Source organism: Puccinia triticina, chromosome 7A (assembly GCF_026914185.1).
Source record: "Puccinia triticina chromosome 7A, complete sequence".
NCBI lineage: Eukaryota > Fungi > Basidiomycota > Pucciniomycetes > Pucciniales > Pucciniaceae > Puccinia > Puccinia triticina.
The window spans coordinates 3,999,053-4,019,147 of NC_070564.1; the positions used below are offsets into that span (position 1 = coordinate 3,999,053).

The window sequence follows — 20,095 nt, forward strand, 5'->3', positions numbered from 1 at the left end:
TACTGAACATCTCCGGCCGCAGATGAACAGTAAAACCTCCCTCTGTTTGAGGGAGAGAACCCGTCATCTCCAATAGATGAATGACAGGAGCAACTTGGATCATAGAATCCTTGGAAGCTCCTGTCAATGCTCTATTCCTCTGGCCGACAAGCTGAAGGAAGCGTAACCACATAGAGCTACAACCCTACCATTTGTAGCTTGTCTATATAAATGGGGGCCTTTGGGCAATTAAAGGTCCCCCAGATAGCTTTTTAACCAACTTGACGCCTTGCCAGTCTCGCCATTGTCTTACCAACCAGTGCGCCAGCCTGACCTCGCCTTGATTTTGGTTTCCTTTGGATTGATTGCTTTTTTTGCCTCAGACTTCCCTTTAAAAGTAAGTCTGTGTTTTTTTCCTTTCTATCGGGATCATCATCCCTATCGTTAATTTAAGTTTTGTCTTACTTAGTGTTTTAGGCACCCCCTACATCTTTATTTTTTAGTATATGCTCATGATAAAAGTTAGTATTCATTAATATCCTGGGAGAAATTTATCGCGCAACGACCCCCTTTCCAAGGGCCCCAGAAGTCACAGGCCACAACAACCCCTGCGCATTTTGTGCGCAGGCCCTGTAAGAACTGCGGAGGGCACTAAACCACCCCAGGCGCCCCTGGCCCCTCCGAAAACCAGAAGCTGGGAGAGATCGGTGTTGCAGGGTGAACAAACTTAGAAGACGTGAGATTCTGGGAAGTACGGGCAAAAGGCGCCAAGACAATAAACTTTTTCAATTGATGGAGAACTTAGAAAATTTTGGTTCAGAGTGGGTCCATGCCGCTCCAAAGCCTGAGTTCAAACTGAACTCAAACCTTGGAGTTGGTGACATGTAGCAGACAACTCATCACAACCTAGCGCGCACGCGCGTGCTACAACAAACAAAACAACAGAAACAAAACAAAACAAAATGAAACAGAAACAAAACAAACCAACCCTCCTCATCCAAAACCTAACCAATGAGCGCATTAGAAGTAATTGTCCGCAGTTACTTCACACTTTCACCGCGCTTTTGCTCGCACTCCATTGCACTGTGCACAGTCACAGGTGTAGCTAGAGGATTACTAGTACTCTTGGCATCACCGCGCCTGACAGAAATGATGCACATTCAATTAATAGCAAATATTTCAAAAAACTACTCCCCACATCATTCCTGAAACAATCAAAGGGGACCAATCTAGAATATGATGATTCAATATAAAATCAGTCCAGAGAGAAAAATAACTTGGAGTGAGATTAAAATTTTGAGATTGAAATTGATACAAGATTATCCACTCATCCTGTCAAGCAGACCCAACCTGTAAAATGCATACATACCGGAAAGCTGGCACAGAGAGTAATGAAGATTCAATCTAAAATAACTGTTAGAGAGGAATTTAATTTTAGAGAAAGCACACCAAAAATTCACTGTTAAATATTTAATGCATCCAACTGTTTTCAAATTTACTACAAAATCTTTGTGTTCAGACTGAAATTCATTTTAGATAGACACTAGATAAATCAGGAATTCTGCCAAAGAGTTTGTTATCAGAATCCTCTTTTCCAAGCTCACATATCAATTTTATCAACAGCTTGGTGTATTTTGTATGAAAAGACTCTCTGTAAGCTCCAAGGATTTATCTTGAGCAATTTCTGAATCTCAGAAGGGTGAATCTCACTCTTTCGCAAGAAGTTGAGGAATACCTCCCAAACATTTGGGAATTCAAGTTGACAAGATGTTCTCATGGAAAAGTTTCTTTTATCTTCAGGAGAGCCTTGGAATTCAATCTCAAGCCAGCTTGAACACATTTCCAACTTGCCTTGAGCTAAATTCAGCATTGATTCAACAATAATTCAGCATGAATTGACCCCAAGTTAATTGAGTGGAAATTGAGTGTACATTGCTGATAGTGTTCCAGCAGAAAGTTCAAAAGTTCAAAAAAATTATTGAATGATTGGAATTGCATGCAAGTGCTGAACAAGCTCCCCTGGTATAACCCCATGATTAATCAAAATATATTGTATAGTAGTAATAGAAGAAACTATTGTTTTTGCCAAGCAGTTGACAATTCCTTGCAGTGTAGTTGTACATCTGTTTTTAAATAGTTGAAGTAATTTATACGGTCAAGTTGCAGTTGGTATCAATATGAGATCAGACCCTTTCCAACATGACTTCATAAACACTAGAGACCAAAGCGGCTCCGCCGCTGCAAACCCAAAATGTATTATCTCCCATTGGCAGGCTAGCCAGACTTGTTTTCTTGTGCAAGCTGCCTAGATCATCAAATTTCAATTTCACACTCTCAGTGAGATTGCTTTAACAGGGTTCAAAAAAAGATCAACCACTTGATGTTAACATGCTACACCTGTGTTAACAATTGTTTAATGGGCATATTGATGATATGTGACACCCAGGGATTCTAAAATTTGGTGGGATGGGGGCCAAAATTTGGGGCACATGTTATAAATTTGCCCCTTTATAGTGCACATGGGTTCATCCAAACAGGGCATCTCATATCAAAGCTTTTTATTGAAGATTGAGGGTTCTCTCTGCAGACCTGAATTTGTAAATATCCAGCTCCAGTATTTTTAACATCAACTTTCATATTGTGATTAAATTATTGCAAAATATTACCTCCACTTAAGTCTCACTTGAAACCAGCCTACCCATTTATATCTTATCATTTGAGAGTGGTAACTCCAATATATGTGGAAAATGAGGTCACATGTAGCTGTTTTGTTTACCTGTAATATCCTAATATGATTATTTGATGTGCCTTGATGTGAATTTAGTTGTCTAAAAATAAGTTTGTGTAATGAGATGTGAGATGTGCTCCAAATCACAATGAGAATGGATGCACTTGATATGAATATGAATAACTATCATGTAATCTATCATCAACTCTGACTTTCTTCTACATACTGCTACTACCTTCCATTCCATTAATCAGATTTGGGGGGAGGCACCAGGATTGAAACAATCAACAAGCTAACAAGAAGAAATTGGAAAGCATGTTTGGAATTAAGAAGGGAGTTGAGATGGATTAAGTTAAAATGACAGGTTGTTGATTAATATATATGTGTTTATTAGTGGATAGACAAAAACAGAGATAATCTTTCAGAGTTTTGAAATGAGGGCAAGTAGAGGAATTCATGGGGAGATGGTGGCTTTCCAAAAAAATATATACTCTTTGGAGGGAGACAGAGCTGAGAGATCGTCAATGCTCAACGGGCTGAGTTTAGTCGCCACGGCGCCACAAAGACCGCGAGGAAGCGAGCAAAGCCTTGGGGGCAAAGAATTCAAAGAGGGTGGGCGCGAGCCTGAGGACGACGCGGGGAGGGTGGGCGCGAGCCTGAGGACGACGTGGGGAGGCTCGGCGTCCAGGAAAATCGTCTCCAGCGTGGAGGAGTGGTGGGCTAGGTCTGTTTCACTGCAACAATTAAAAGCTTGGACGGGCAGGTCCGACAACTCCACTGACCGGCTTCTCCAAGCAGTTTTTGGACATGTCGATCCGACATGAGGACTTGCTTGCCCAAGCAAATAGACCCGCCTTCTGACTGCTCGGACAAGCCTGTTTGACAACTTGTCGGACGGCCATGTGCGAGAGCTCCTTGGAAAGGCCAGTCCAAGGACTCGTCGGACCTGCTGATCAGTGATCCAACCAGATAATTCAGGTAGTATTGGGAGCTGAACGGAGCCATGGAAAGAGATTGTGGTCCGTTTGAAATATGTGCATCGGAGGCTGCTTGCTCACCCATTGCTTCTCTTGAGTCTCCAGTTTTTTTTGGAGGGGGCGAAGAGGGAGAAGGAGACGTATGTGTGGATGCTCAGGCCCATTTCTGTTTAAAGAAGCCAAGGATCTGTCTGTTGGAGAGGCTGACAAGGGAGTGGGGGATGGTATTGAGGTGGGCAACAACACCTTTTCCTACTGCCCATCCTCAAACGCGCTCTGCAGAAAGTCGCGATGAAGTTGAAGGGCAAGCAGGGTGTGGACCAGGAAGCTAACAAGCTCGTCGATGGCAAAGCTGAGGTCATGGGCCACGAGCCTGTCCACCCGGCGATTGAACAGCCACTTTTTGTACATGGTGATCAGGACTGGTTGACTGACTTTCTCCAAGCTTCAACTCAGCCTCTCACATCATCGGTGTGCGGGGCAAGTTTGGGATCCTTTCATGGTCGCAATTGGTAAAGGGTGAGAAGGTCAAGTTCAAAATATGGTTGGGTGAGGGTTGCTGGTCAACGCTGGACATAGCAACTGGACCAGTCAACGTGCAGGAAAGGGACAATGGCCACGGCGTGGCTTTTGGTGCAAGGGTACACAACAGTCTCGCATCCAATTGTAGTGGCTGGCACGGTCGCCTTGAAATTGATTACGTTAATGAGGGCCGCGGTGTGGCGTCTGCATAGACGTGAGCGAGTGTCCTGGCCTGCCGAGGTTGAGAGCTTATAAAGAGGGGGGCCTGTTGTTGCAATTAATCCCCAGGCAATTGGAGATGCTGCACTTCCAGCTATCCATTGTCCTCAACCCCTCCGCTGTTGCACATGCACAGTCTGAGGGGCAAAGAGTGGGCCCCCCACGGGTCTGCAGCCTTTGCTGCGGGCCGGGGGCCTTCACGTCCATCACTTTTGACCCGTGCGCTTGATGCGGGCTGGGTGTTGAGCCTGGGGGCACGGCTTTGCCGCTGTTGGAAGGCTAGGTTGAGTGTGGTTAAATTTTTGTGTATTTTTTTGTATGTTTGTTGATAGGCTAAGTTGCAGTATTTTTCTTTTTCATTTTTGTATCTTGGGGAAACCCATGATTTTTTTTTGTGATTTGATGTATTTATAGGGGGAACCCTTGATCTTTTTTTTTTCAATTGTGGAAAAACTGGGTCTTTAATAAACTTGGATTCAGCATAACTTCAGCAAAAATTCAGCACAAAATTACACATCACTTGGAGCCAAGTCCTTAAAGAGATCTTAAAGGGCTTCTAAAGAGAGGGGTGAAGGCACTTGCACGCAAGTGCTGAGCAAACATCCGTGGTGCTACCCAACTAGTCTAATATTGAGCGGGCTAAATCATAAGTGCATGCCCCAAATTGTCAAAAACACCCGCGAAATCAAGTATGCAGTGCATCAAATTTAAGTACCATAGACCTTGGAAAAAATAGAAGTAAACCACCCCATACATGGTGAACAGGCGAAGCGTTAATTTCATAGGCTTTTTCATTTTTTGTGGCATTGTCTTACTAGTAAAAACATCAGTGTTTCCTAGATATATGCTGGTTATCCCATATCGTTCGAACTACCATCTTAGATTCTAGACTTTGTGTTAGACTATGATGATCGTAACCTTTCAAGATGAACTCTAAATATCGGGTTTCGTTCGGCCGCAGGAAAATCCCGTTGGAGGCGTGGTTAGTCTTCGTGTCTTTAAAATAACCACGGACTCCTTTGCAAACAATCGTAAGAATCGCAACAAGGTCGTTAGCATTTAGCCTTCTGGGTCTAAAGGATTGAAGAAAAGAGATTTACCCGGCGGATGTTCAACTTTTTTCCAAGGGAAAAGTGATGCAGAGAGGTTTGAATTTGTATTTAGATCAGGTTTTGATCAATTTTAAGAGATCTCAAATCCAAAACAGGCCAGCCAATAATCAGCTTACCGTTCACCCAAGCAGCGACTCCACCTTGAGCAACTTCTAAAGAGATCTTATTACGTCCAACAGGGCGATTTAGAACCTTTGTGGGCCTGAGACGACAATCTTTCAGCTCGACAGGATGAAAGAATTGCTCATTTGTATACTTTCCGTCATCAGTTTTGAGAGTAAGGTGTAGCCATGCGTCATTAGGTGGATGTCCCTTAGGAACGATTTCGGATAGGCCGGATGATCGCAGTAGGTGTCTTGAGTTGAGCGGATCGACTGAAAAATCTTTTGAGGCCTTAGAAAGCTGATGACCGGCAAAATCGTACCCTGAGTATTTGCAAAGATTCAGACTATTAGCACTTGTTGTCAAGAAACAGCCATTGACAACTCACAAGTCAGTTGCACGGTGCCTCGAGCAACCTCCCTGGAAGGTTGAAAAGCGCGTCAGAACTTCTGGAACCAAACGGATTAAATGGATTTGAGCTCACCAAAGATCGGAAGTAACATAAATATCAAGAGTCTTATCCGTCACATGATATATCGGTGATATTATGACATGGCTTTGAACACGCTCTGCAAGATAATGCAAGATCTTCCATCGGCCGGTATATTCGATCGATGACCAACTAGTTCCCTCCCAGATATCGTTTACTTTTGTTTTGTTTGTTTTTCCAAATTTGTCAATAAATTGAGTGTATCTTGATTAATTGTATTCTCAGGACACAATGGTTCTCACACTGCCAATAAACCGCGCCTGGATCATGGATTCAAGAACTGTGAGCAGTTTCCAACTTTCACCTGGTCCTACCTAGAGATTAGATCCATACCCATGTTGTTCTCTTTCCGGCTGGCGCCCAACCGATAGTAACTAATTTGAGAAGCCATAAAAGCAGCTTGAAAAACTAAAAATAAATTCATTTCAGTTGTCAGAAAATTTACTTCTTAGTTATGTCTTAATGTCGAACAAACCTTGAGTGGTGTAGGCCCACTGTGCTAGAAGAGCGCGAGCATCACCGGTAATATTGGGGGTTGGATAGTGTCTGGTCACCCCTGTCGTGAGCTCATACTGACCACCATCTACTGGCCAAGGATATTTGAGGGATCCCGCAGGTGGATGCTGTAATTGTGGCTCAATAATAATTTCGCATAATGAGTTTGGGCAGAGAAGCCTTACTTTGTTATGAGCACGGATCACGGAGGAATTGAAATTGTAGGCTCCGAGTGAGTTGAGAATACGGTCCAAAGTGTAAATCGATGGTAGCGAGTGAAATCCAAACTTTTTACATCCAAGTGCCCAAGCACATCAGTCGAACTTGCTCAAAGTGGCTTCCACCGGAATTTTCAGCTAAAAATCTAACCTCATTGACAAACCGAGCCACAGGGTATGAAGAAACATCAAAGCTAGCTGAGGTGTCGTAGTTATAATGCTCTTGGTCGCCATACAATTCCCCCTTGGTAGACGCATCATACCTGGAGACATATGGCTCCAGCGAAAGGTAGCTGCAATTGTGGGAGCCAGACACTCGCACATATTAGAGCTGCAGCGTGATACTTTTTTGTGAAAGAATAAAATTTACCCTTGCGTAGTAGAAGATGGAATATAAGATGCGGAACGGGTGTTTTGGAGAACAAGATCTCGTATCACGTCTGGTATCATCCCCATAGAAATTTTATCAACCAAATGGCATTAGTTAGAAAAACTGGTGATGCTTACGGTTGTTCAGGTAATCATATTGATCAAAATAAACAGATCCATTTGACCAAGTTTTCCTGACATCCATTAGGTACCCTTCTCCCTGTTAACGATATGATAGATATTATCAATACCACCCTCCCAGAAAAATTGATCAAAGGACATGTGAAGAGTTGCAACTTTCTTCGTTGTTACCAGCCCAAAGGGCAGTGCTCGGATGACGGCTCAGGCGAGCAACGTTTTCGGCTACCTCCGCACGAATGTTATCCAGGAAAGATGCTGGGGAAATAGGATAGGCTCCGCAAGCAAAAACAGCTTCAGACCAAACTAGAATACCGAGCTCATCGCATATCTACTAAGAACGAGATTAGCTTATATTTGAAACTGCTCGAGAGAAAAACAAGACACTTGCATCATAAAACTCATCTGTCTGATAAGCTCCCCCACCCCAAACTCGAATGACGTTTTGGTGCGCTAACAGAGAGGATTCAACGAGCCAGCGGATAGTGGTGGTGTTGATGCGAGCTGCAAAGGTGTCGATCGGAATCATACTGTATTTCTAGGATATTCGTCAGAATCTGCGATTGTTGCGGGAAAAGAATCAAAAGCAAGATGCGGGAGAATTAACCTCGAGCCTTGAACATAGAACGGCTTCCCGTTGACTTCGAATGCAAATCGAGTGCCAGGTTGGATACCTCGAGAGATTTCTTGGGCCGTGTATCTACTTTGGTTGACCAGGATAGTTCGAAATCCTACTCGTTCAAACCAGGTCAACTTGGTAATGGGAGCACTTTCCTTGTGGGAAATTGCACGTTGACTAGGGAATTCCAATGTCAACTTTAGATCATAAAGCTTTGGGCTCCCTAGAGTGCTAGGATACCAGAGCTCCACAGCTTCGGATGGGATAATGAACTCGGCCGTCCAAAAGAAATCTGGGCCAAACGTGTGGTACTTGGCGGGGTGGAGTAGAGTGAGCTGTTTCGCGGGAAGGTGTATCGATGTCCCAGGAAAACTGGCGGACAACATCGGCTTGCTACCTGCCAGAGCTCCTGGCGATGTAATTGGTAGGGTAATGTTGACTACCCATGGTGCGCTTTGGTTTGGGGGGAGGTTGTTCCGTTGCCCTAGATGAAGCTCTATCAGGTCAGAGGTTCCCCAAGGAGATCAATCAAAAGACTTGCGTACCTTGACGATAGATGTCGATTAGAGACCTGTGGACCCATAGTAGGGGCGCAGATTCCGTGTCACGAACATCGAAGTTGTCCAGCATCTTTTGCCTCTTTTCAATTGGCAACACTATCCCACTGCGATGATTGATATTGGAGTTCTTCGGTCTAGCCGACTTTCTTCCATGCTGATCCAAACTTACTTCTTTGGTCTTTTGAGCTCCGGCTTTGGCCAGACCGATCAAGTAGGCGGGCTGAGTCCTGCTCCAAGATTGAACATATAAATATATCACTCAGCAATATTGAGGCGACTGGTAATATAGGTAGGGGCTCACGGGCCGGAAGGAAGGTATGCAGGACCTGATCGATCCAAATCGAGTGGTTAGTAGTAGACCAACTTGAATACCGATGAGAGTTTGATGGTTGCCAAACGCACCCCAATCCCATCCAAAATCTGATTGCTGCTTACGAGCCCAATTGCGGTTGCTGTACTCGAACTGCAGAATAGTTGGGGCTCGTCTTTTACCATCGGTGCTGGTCGAGCCTCGTGGAAACCAAATGTGGTCTGCCTGATTCGCTAGACGCGTAGCAGTAGCCCATGCCGAAGCAAACGTGAGCCTCATGGTGATAGATTTGTGCCCATGTTTTTTGATAACATCGGTCACTGCACAATGAAAAACAAATTCGGAATTAGGTTGCCTCTATCAATCTCTTATTGGAGAGTGAAGCCAAAAACTTACCATCAAAAACCCAGCTCCTGAAAGCGTTATCGGTTGATCCGACTTTGTCATCTTCCAGTAGAACGTCACAATAAGTATCCAAACCTTGGAATACGAGATAAAACTTTTTATTGAGAGAGAGGAAAAGTGTCGAGTCAGCATGCAGCTGATGCAGAGGCCAACCGAACCACTTCAGACTGAGGTCCATACCGGCCCGTGACAAAATTAAACACACATTGTTGACAGCCTGCCATCCCTGATCATTACCAATTTCGAATCTGGTTTCCCAAGTCCAAGCTTTCTCTTCACCGACCCATCGTGTTGTGCCTTCATTCAATCCGACATTAGGATCAGAAATCAAGCCAGCATTAATCAGTGCTAGGTGTGGTTGGTTCAGATATGGAGTCGGTACTTTGATCGATCGGTTTGCATTCGTAAGACTCCAGTCCAGCGCGGATAAACGCAGCGTTGTGCTTGGAAGAGGTGGACCTCGCGCCGGAATCGATGCAGAGAGGGAAAGCTGGCACAAGTGAGTCGAGAACAGTGAAGCAAGCAGACAGAGACCGGAAGAGAGCATACTTCCTTTTCGTAAAGAATGGCCAAACTGCTCGAACTTCAAAGGAGCTGTGGGGGGATTCTGATCTTTGCTGATTTTGGCAAAATGTCTTGATCTATCTACTACCTCTGATTCATGAGATTCGTGGCCAGGAGACACATAACCCTTTATCACCTTTATGTATCCGGGTGTTTGGCAGTAAGCTGCAATACTCCCAGCTCGCAATCTATATAGCTCTAACTGTAAAGAAAATGACAGGTAATAATCTTGATTGCTTGAATTTCATAACAGGGAATCTCAGTTGGCAGTTACACACACACTGATCTATGGCCCGCCAGGGGTAAAATGTAAATATGTACTTGTGGCAGCTTCAGGCTCGGCAAAACCGCCGCAAGGCGAACACTATGTACGCGGCGTTCAGGGATTATCGAGTTCGTGTCTGACAGTCTGATTTCTCGGGTTCAGCCGGGCGGGCTGTCGATTGGGTAGTTGTGCGCCACGTGAGAAAAAACGCTGAAAGGTGGTGAAAGCGGATTGCTGAAAGCATCCGGAACGGTGGATAACTTAGCCCGGAGGTCACTCAAACCTTAAATGATGGCACATGAATTCTTTCCCGCTGAAGAGCATAAGGGGCACAGCTGTATCAAGACATCATCGGCGAGACTTCATATCATGAAATCACCTGGATCAACCGCAGAATCCTGGATAATAATTGATAAACATCTATCTGAGTATGGAGGAGTATGGTGGTCATTTGAGTTCTCAATATGTGCTCGGAAGTCGGGGTTGGAAGTTGCGAGTTGATGCGTTCATACTTTCGGGCATATTGATCCACGATCTTGCCGGATGTGCACTGCAACTGGCCACTATAGGCCACTATTCTTGATCTCATGCAGGTTGTTAATCTGCAAACCCCAGGGGATGAAGCAACCACGAATGGTCGGCGCTGAGCTACATTTTACTTGTTTAATGGCCACCGGGGCTTCTCTAGATGCCATCCAAGCTATAGCACACATGAGGACTGCGTGTGAATAAGCACAATTTGTAAATAAGTAAATTTTGTTCAACAAGGTCCATTCAGCCATTTCAGCGGTCCTCCACACCGGGATCTTCCTTTTGAGCACCGCGATCTGACGGCCAGCGCACACAAGGACAGTACAGTGGCGAGCCACAGTTTGCCTTATTTTGATGCTTTTCACTACCAGGCCACGGTGATGTTTTAACAGAGAACAACTCACCGCCACTTTGCCCAGAAGATCCGTGTTGCTAAGAAACCCCAGGAGACCTCCTATTACTATGTATATATCTAAACCTGATAAGAGCCAGCTCTCCAATCCTAAAAGAAAATTCAGTCACACCCCTAGCCCCTTGAATCAATTTTCAAACTTTACCGGAGTGCTTTTTGGTCATGACTGACAATCTGTTACTTTGCTAGACTTTCACTGGGCCAGGTTTCTTGGGTACGCGGAAAGCCTGCAACGCAGCAAGAAACGCTAAATTTAGTAGCTCAAGTGCATGGATTGATGGACCTATAAACAAATCATAGGTCTCAAACTTTGTGGGAGAATGAACAGCTGTTGCTGAGCCGTGCAGCTTCAACTACAGCAGCTTTATGTGAGGCGCAGAGCTAGTGAAGTTGAATATTTACAGCGGCAAAGCCGCCTTTAAAAAATGTTGTGCAAAAAAAGATGCATTGAAACCATATAACTGAATAGATCATTAACACTGAACAGCAGCTGTGTGGATCTGCTTGCCATAAACGATGAAAGAAACAAGAGACCAGGTAAGTCAAATAAACTAGTAAGCCGTTTTGTGATGCAAACAATTCCTAAGGAGACCAAATTGATCATTTGGGCTGCTGATTGTCCCATAGAGTGCGAACAACCATTTTGGACTCTAGATTTAGGGTCAAGTCATCGTCATCTTGGTCTCTTAAAACAAATTCCAAATTCCTCTTCTCGTTGGGTCTGAGAAAGAAATCATTTGAAGGGAGCTTTGTTTTCATGTCTTTAAAGTAACCGCGCACACCTAACAAGCAAGCAAAAAGTGGGTTTAGTGAGCAAACAGTGCAACCGATGTCGTGAGATTATGAAAATAATTCAGAGCTTACCAGGAGGGTGTTCAACTGTTTTGAAATGGCGTGAAAGGATTGAGGGGATGTGCACATCAGCTGAATAGGTTTGAATTCGACTATGCGAGGGGAACACGAAACCTACCGTTTACCCAAGCAGCCACTCCACCAGTCGCTACTTCGACCGAAACCTGGTTATGGCCAATCGGCTGAGTCCGAAGCTTGGTCTGTCGCAGCTTGCAGTCCTTGAGTGCGACAGGGTGAAAGAATTGTTCGTTGGTGTGTTTACCATCGCTGGTGGTCAAGGTGAGGTGCATCCAAGCGTCGTTCGGCGGGTGTCCATTAGGAACCATCTCGGATAGACCTCCCGCATGGTACAGCTGAGTTGAATGTATTGGCGCAACTGAGAAGCTCTTCGTCGTCGTGTTGGACAACCTTTGACCCGCAAAGTCGTACCCTACAGATTTGGGAATGGGAACTCTGTAAAGAAATCTAGTTCGGGGTGAAAATATTGATCTAGTCCACTTACACGTCCATTGAGCAGTGCCTTCAACTGATTGCCTGTGAGCACAAAACCAAGTTAGATTGAATGAAGATTAATTAACTAAAACCACGCGAAACTGACCATAAGTCGGATGTGACATAAATATCCAATGTGTTGTTTGCCTGGTGGAATATTGGGGAGATTATGACATGCGATTGAACGCGCGCCGCGATGTAGTGAAAAATCTTCCATCGACCTGTGTATTCCATTGATGACCAACTAATACCTTCCCAGACGTCATTCACTACAGTTGTAAGATTGCCATTATGTCAGACATGCCGATGACTATAAGTCGATAGAAAAACCACTGACGCTGCCAGTAAACCGCCCCTGGAAATAAAATATGATGCAGAAGCACGAAACCACATCATCAGCACACATTCAGAAACTTACACTGCTGATAGGCAACTAACCCATGTTGTTTTCACCGCGGCTGGCACCAAGTCGGTAGTAATGAATTTGAGAAGCCATGAAGGCTGCTTGGAATACTGATGAAATGCATGTCTGATAATCAGCTCCCCACGAAGAATAGAAAATGTGGGATAGCAGCACACACCTTGGGTTGAGTAGGACCATTGTGCTAACAGACTGTGATAGTCACCCGTGATGTTGGGAGTGGGATAATGATCCGTCACCCCGGTTGTCATCTGCATTTGACCATCATCCGCCGGCCAAGGATATATCAAGGATTCGGCGGGGTTGTGCTGCGGTTGTAAAAAAAAGAAGACAAAAATGAGTATAGAGCATATCATCGCGGATTTAGCGAGATAGAGGGGATTTACTTTGTTATGAGCGCGGATCACGGTGGAATTGAAATCATAGTCTTTGGGAGACTTGAGGACACGATCCCATGTGTAAATGGAGGGCATCGAATGGAATCCGAACTACACCCAAAACAAAGATGAAACACGTCAATGGTCGAGTTGGACTTATCACTGAAGAGCACAAATCATGATTTCTGAGCTGACCTCGTTGACAAAACGGCCGACCGGATATGATGCAATGTTGAAGCTGACGGAAGTGTCATAGTTGTAATGTTCCTTGTCGCCGTAGAGCTCGCCGGGTGTGGAATTGTAGTAGCGAGCTACATAAGGGTCAAGAGAGAAGTAGCTGATTCCCCAGAATAAAACGTTAACAAAATTCCACGAAAGCAAGACTAATAAGGAAAATCTACCCTTGCGTAGTTGATGACGGGATGTACGATATTGAGCGTGTGTTATCCAACACAAGCTCTCGCAGAACCCCTAAAAGAAAACAAGCTTAAGTTGGAATTCTGGCCGACGAAGTACACCGCGTCACGCACGGTTGTTTAGGTGATCATATTGGTTAAAGTAGATTGACCCATTCGTCCATGTCCTATTGACATCAATCAAATATCCTTCGCCCTGTCAAAAAGTGTGCCAGCGTTTATAAAACTTTTCAGAACACCAGTACGGATTAAAAGTCACGGACCTCATTATTACCAGCCCATAGAGCGGTGCTGGGATGACGGTTCAACCTTGCAACATTTTCAGAAACCTCTGCGCGGATATTGTTGAGAAAAGATTCGGGGGACAAGGGATATGCGCCGCAAGCAAAAACGCTTTCGGACCAAGCCAGGATGCCTAGTTCATCGCACATCTGGGAGAAATACCGCAACATAAAAGCAGTTAAAAGGTGAGCCGAATTAAAAATGGAATCTTTACGAAGAATATCGCAAAGAGGCCAACTTACGTCGTAGAACTCATCAGTCTGATAAGCACCGCCACCCCAGATTCTGACCACATTCTGATGGGCCAGCAAAGCGGATTCAAGAATCCATCGGATAGTGGAGGAATTTGCGCGAGCGGCGAAATTATCGATCGGGATCATGCTATCCACCAAATTAGAAACACATGAACTTAATGCATTGTCAAAGATTAGATACACGAAGAAAAGACAAAATACCTTGAGCCTTGGACGTAGAAAGGCTTGCCGTTGATAATGAAAGTGAAACGGGTACCAGGCCGGATACCATTCGACACTTCTTGAGCTGTATAACGACTTTGGTCCACGACAATAGTACGGAATCCAACTTTCTCCAACCAGGTCACCCCTCCTCCATCTTGTACTTTTGCAGACGTATCTTGCTCGTCCACTTGCAAATTCAACTCGAGATCGTATAGCGTAGGGTTGCCCAGAGTGGCCGGGTACCAAAGTTCGACCTGTTTGGGGTCAATAGTGTATTGTACCGTAAGAGAATAATCGGGACCAAAGTTTCTATAGAGTGGAGTTTTGATTAGACTAAGTTGCTTGGTTGGTAGTTTAACCGAGGTGCCTGAAAGAACGCCGGACAAGGTTGCATTCAGCGGTGTTGCAGATGTAATGGGAAGGGTGATGTTGATGACCCAGGGTGCGCCTTGATCAGGTATCAGATTATTCCGTTGGCCTAGGGTAACAACACGAACAGTATATCAGCGGGGATTATCGTTCAAACATAAACAGTATCTAATGGATATATTGGATTGGAAAATACCCGTCCGATAAATATCAACTATGGTCCTGTGGACCCAAAAAGAAGGTGCACTAGCGGTCTCACTGGTATCCCTTTTGTGGTTTTTCTTGGGGGTCTTGCCGGCAGGAAGTGACAATCCCTCCGAGTTTGCGCGAGTAGTAGTGGATGATTTTGTATGACCGATTCTTCTTTGAGGCTGATGAGCTTTGACTTGGTCGACAAGCCCTAGTCTGGATTGTGCCGGAGCAGAAAGGCCTATCAAGTAGGCTGGCTTTATCCTGCGATCACAATACCCCAAAGATGCCTAGTTAGCAGATCTGATGAACATTCTTGAAGCAAGGAAGAGAAGAGCACTGACGGGCCGGAAGGTAGGTATGCAGGACCTGATAAATTCGAGCGCAGTGGTTAGTTACCGATCAATATGAATATCTGAAGAGCGCTTCTTTATAGTTGCCCTACTTACCCCAATCCCATCCGAAATCTGACTGCTGCTTACGAGCCCAATTGCGGTAGCTGTACTCGAAGGGTTGAAGCGTTGTTGATTGTTTCCTGTCTGGTGATTTATTTGGGAACCACATGTTACCTGGTTCATGTGCTAGTCTCGACGCCGTGGCGTAGGCAGATGCAAACCTTAGAGACAGTGAGATTGGTTGGTTTAGGGAGGATTTGATGACTTGGGTGGCTATAGCACAACGAATATCATTTTCAGCAAACAATCTCCATTGATTACTTCTGTAAACCACAAAACCCTAAATCTTACCATCAAATACCCAGCTCCGAAAAGCGTTGTCCGCGGAAGCAATCCGCTGCCCATTGACACGGATGTCACAAAACGTATCCAGACCATTGAAGACAAGATAAAACTACGTGGAATTCATAAATAGAATAGATTAGAAGGTCTGTCGAAGAGATCATTTTCCATTGCAACTGCCATTTTCACAAGCTGGTTGACTCACGCGTTCCACATCTGCCCATGCACCATCAGAATCGACCTTAAATTTGGTCTCCCATGTCCAGGCCTCTTCTTCGCCAACCCATCGGGTCGTGCCTTCGTTCAATCCAATGTTTGGATCATCGATCACGCCAGCCTCAATGAGAGCAAGGTGGGGCTGATTCAGAAAGGGGGTCGGAACAACGATTGAACGGTTGGCATTGGCAAGAGACCAATTGAATGATGACAAGCTAATGTGAGTGAGCGGCAAGGGCGGGCCTCGATTGGGAGTAGCAGCCAAGACTGAGAAAGGAAGGACATTCAGTGGGATGAAGCAAAGAAGATGTAAGGATAAATACATGGCACAGTCTAATGAACGCGTTCAATAATGAAAGGGTTCAGCAGGCAGGATGGGGTATGCGCCGGTGATGCAGCGACCCGGGCCAGTTATCTATGTATTTGTTTGAGCGATGTATCGGCGGATGCAGGTTGATGAGCGAAGACTGTCAAGAGACCCGAGTGTCGCGAGCAAGCCTCACTAAGCTTTCTCACGTTGGCTGCCCTCCTGGTTTTGAAGCGAGATAGATATTGTAGATCAAGCTGCCCAGGATACAGAGGCGTGCTGATATAAAAGCCGGGCACAGTTTCGTGGCTAGGAAAAGAGATGGAAATTGAGCATGAAGCGGCCGAGCTAGTGAGCCGCAGAACTACCAAAACCTACTAAAACTCACGAAAATCTACAAAGATTCACATCTATGAAGGTTCTACATCCATCAATCCATACACGAACAGCATCTGTTGAGCTACTAGATTTTGTGTTTCTTACTAAGTCACCGGCCTACTGCACCAAAGAGACTTGCCCTAGTAAAAATATAACAGAGGAAGGGATCGGCAGTCATGGCCAAAAAGCATCCACCCCGGAAAGTTTGGAAAATTATTCAAGGGGGCAGGGGCACGATGTGATCGACTTGTATTTTTGCATCGGAGGGATGGCTCCTGAGCACAAAGAACGGAGGTAATTCTGAGACAGACTCATAAGGTTGAGGGACATAGACAAGTGTCAGGTTCGGATAAATATAGTTATAGCCCACAATAGGAGGTCTTTGAGGTCTTCTGAGCTCTTCTCGCAGCTCGAATCGTCCGGGAAAAGTGGCGGTGAGTCGGTGTCTGGTGTATCATCATCATGGCCTTGGCCCCTGGAAGTGGGAAGCATCGAAATAAGGCCGACTGCGGGAGTTCACCCCACATCAGACACACTGCCCTTGTGTGCGTTGGCGGCCAGATTATCGCTGGGCTAAAAAGGAGGATCCCCCGCCTCGTGTGGAGGGTGACTGAAAGTGAACTTGTGTTTACCTAAAGTTAATTACAAATTGTGCTCCTTCACGCGCAGCCCTGGTGTGTTATAGCCAAGATGACATCTGGAGAAGCCCCGGTGGCCATGAGCAGGTAAAAAGTAGCGGAGCGCCGGTCACTTTTAGGTTGTATCCTCGCCTCTGGGGTTTGCAAATTTACACCCGGGATGTGATCAAGAATAGTGGCCAGTTGCGCATCCGGGCAAATCTTGAATTAACATTCTCGTGGCTCCACCAGCGACTGCAGAGTCATAACGCACATACGCCGAAAGTGTGTGCGCATTAACTTCCAACTTCCAATCCCGACTTAGAATCAGCGTATGTTTTTAAATATACTACCTATCGGTGTTTCTGCCGTTGATCAAGGCTGATCAAGGTAAATTGATGTAAAGTCTCGCCGATGATGTGGGAATCAATTTTGCGCATTAACTATGATCTTCATCGAGAAGTAGAGAATTTATGCGACATAGTTCAAGGTTTACGGTTGAGTGACCTCCACATCTTGCTGATTGATGAGACTCTAACCGAGGGATCTTGCCGGCCCTCCGATAAAGGTGACGATGACCCAGCGGCCAGCGGGCTGATCTCACTTGATGACCGGCGTTTACCGGACATCGCGTGAAGCTTGATCGTCGGTACAGACCGGCACCGATCTTGTCCGACCATAGAGTACCGCGCCAGGGAGACGACGTGCAGCACCCGTTGTGCTGGTGCATATACGGTCCGAAGTTGGCGGGTGCGAATAAATATGTAAACAGGTCACCTCATTTCTAGATCAATGGCAGTTCATCTGAGTCAAACAGACCCAGATTGGAAGCGTATTTGAGATGGGAAGTGCGACTACATAAATATCTATTTGATTCTTCTACATAGTCACGAGTCTCAGCAGTGGTATCATTTTGGAAGCTGCTCCGATCTCAACCTCTTTATCGTGAAATGTCTATACATGTGAGTTGATTTCATGCAGGATTATTACAAGAGTCTACATACTTGAACACGATTCAGAGGGGGTTTTGTAGCTTCATCTCAGCTTGACAAAAACAAAATACAATTGGAAGCAGTTGCATGCTTGATGCTCTATTCACCTCAAAGAGGAAAACTAGGCTGGACCTAATTTACCAAGCGAGGATTCTAAAAGAGGGGATCAATCAAATTGAAAATGAGTTGAGTTGGCCATTTTTTTACCTTCTGTACGTTGGTAACAGGATGAGTTTTGGTTAGAGTTTAGGTGCGACTTTGGTGCCTTCTGCTTCTACCCGCACCACACCTTCCTGAGTCTATTACAAAACCAAAAAAAAAAAAAGAGAAAAGGATTGGGGAATCAGCGCCAGTGTCTTCCAACGAGAAAATAAGAAAACTGGACTGACACAGACTGCGAGTAGTCTGCCATCACGCGCATAGATCCGGCCTATCACCAGCCCTCGTCCATCCTTCCCAGACTCAGCATCCATCTTGTATAGCATCCAGTCGCTAACGTCGAAATCACTGCGGTCAACGAAAGATTCATATATCAACATAGTTCTGGCAAAGTATACCGCGCCTTGAAAAGAAAAGAGGTGTGTCTCAACTGGTCATAGAAAAACATAGAGTGATCTAGTGAAGCCAGCATCGACGCTCTCGGCCCCCCCGGGAGGTTCAAGCCCATGGCTTTACTAACAGTGCCAATGAACCGAAAACTGAAATTTGCCCCACAAACCAATGGAAGTAAGTCGCCAATTGCTCCTATGGATCGGAAGGGGGATCATCTCTCGATACCAAATTGGGATGCACTTACTCTGAAGCGTATGCCAATACTAGCTTTTGGTACGCGGGATCGGATCGGATCTTGGCCCGTGATCGAAACCAGTATGACTCCCTGCAATAACCCAGTTGGTTTTCAGTGGGGTTAATGTAGGTGGTCAGATGGAATGTTTTCAGCCTTCAAGAAGGAATGACAGGAGGGCTATAAGCCCGGCTACAGAAAGAAGAAGCTGACGACGTATCGGGATTAGAAGACTGATCGAATTTCTTTAATCTCGTATTTCGATGTTCGATTGCATTCAGCCTATTCTCTTCGATCTCGCGTTCGAGATACTCGAGCATTTTCGGCTTGAAAGAGGCCTTGTTTTCGTTCACGTAATTCTGGAGTCTAGTTTCGACGGGTTGGCACTCTTCAGGAGGAGTGATCGGGTCGAGATCGATCTTGGGTTCCAGGACTTTTTGGTTGAGTTCCGGTTTATGGAACGAGATGAGCAGGGTGAAGATGCAGCGTGATCTTTGGATGGCTTTGACTGCTCGGGTCGCATATGATTTCCCATCTCGGATCCGGTCGACCAGATAGATGATTCCGGTCGGTAGGTCCACATCCCCAAAGCTGATAAAGTAGCACTAGAAAATTTCATCCCCCACACAAAAAACAAAGAAACAGCTCCGATTGAAGAGAGCCAAGTGCCGCACTTGAGCAGCTAGTCTGAGTTTTACTCTGAGGGTTCCAAAGACGTACATGAAGAGAGTGGAGATGATAACCGATCTGGACAGTCTTGGTTGCCGCATGTGCAGCTTGAGCGATGATATTTCCCCCGAAAGCGCCCACACCACGAGTAAATTTCCAGAGCTGAAAATTGGGTAAATAAGCCGCAGACGCTTATTATTATAAAGCTGAATCTGGTGGGCTCGACTTACTTTGATCGATTTGAAGATGTCCTTATCGATCTCCTGTAGTTCCAAAGACTCTTCGATCCGTTGGGTTTCCTTTGAGCCTGCCATCTCGACGATGATGGTGGTTTGCTGGATGCGGAAATGCTTCGTGTGCACAACCACTCAGAAGTCCTCACATGTACTCGAGACCAAAACTTGGAACTACCAAACTATGAATGTCCCAAACAGTCATCATCCATCAAACACATGTGCCCCTGCGAACCCCATGAGCATCGTTGATCGGGTTACGCAGTCTGCAAGATAGTTTGTACATATTAT

At 45.3% G+C, this 20,095-nt stretch overlaps 3 protein-coding genes across 3 annotated transcripts; all 3 read right to left on the bottom strand.

Annotated features, from left to right (window-relative positions):
* Window positions 1–5,585: 5,585 nt before the first annotated feature.
* Window positions 5,586–9,790, bottom strand: PtA15_7A453 (uncharacterized protein; the record flags this gene model as incomplete). The annotated part of the gene is made up of 16 exons (XM_053171061.1): window positions 5,586–5,962; window positions 6,028–6,059; window positions 6,124–6,286; window positions 6,372–6,389; window positions 6,463–6,537; window positions 6,605–6,911; window positions 6,994–7,135; window positions 7,213–7,282; window positions 7,350–7,431; window positions 7,735–7,879; window positions 7,957–8,452; window positions 8,514–8,755; window positions 8,830–8,854; window positions 8,931–9,158; window positions 9,235–9,337; window positions 9,449–9,790. The coding sequence occupies 16 exons, from the start codon at window positions 9,788–9,790 to the stop codon at window positions 5,586–5,588; spliced, it is 2,847 nt and encodes a 948-aa protein (XP_053022280.1).
* Window positions 9,791–11,615: 1,825 nt separating this feature from the next.
* PtA15_7A454 (uncharacterized protein) lies at window positions 11,616–16,149 on the bottom strand (the record flags this gene model as incomplete). The annotated part of the gene is made up of 19 exons (XM_053171062.1): window positions 11,616–11,797; window positions 11,880–11,894; window positions 11,986–12,297; window positions 12,370–12,401; window positions 12,466–12,628; window positions 12,697–12,714; window positions 12,798–12,872; window positions 12,941–13,088; window positions 13,167–13,268; window positions 13,353–13,468; window positions 13,688–13,769; window positions 13,837–14,004; window positions 14,098–14,236; window positions 14,311–14,791; window positions 14,879–15,135; window positions 15,216–15,240; window positions 15,321–15,539; window positions 15,618–15,720; window positions 15,814–16,149. The coding sequence occupies 19 exons, from the start codon at window positions 16,147–16,149 to the stop codon at window positions 11,616–11,618; spliced, it is 2,973 nt and encodes a 990-aa protein (XP_053022281.1).
* Window positions 16,150–18,357: 2,208 nt separating this feature from the next.
* PtA15_7A455 (uncharacterized protein) lies at window positions 18,358–19,885 on the bottom strand (the record flags this gene model as incomplete). The annotated part of the gene is made up of 7 exons (XM_053171063.1): window positions 18,358–18,417; window positions 18,508–18,625; window positions 18,709–18,816; window positions 18,915–18,995; window positions 19,116–19,507; window positions 19,623–19,733; window positions 19,802–19,885. 7 exons carry the CDS (start codon window positions 19,883–19,885, stop codon window positions 18,358–18,360), a joined length of 954 nt encoding a protein of 317 aa, XP_053022282.1.
* Between the last annotated feature and the right edge of the window lie 210 nt (window positions 19,886–20,095).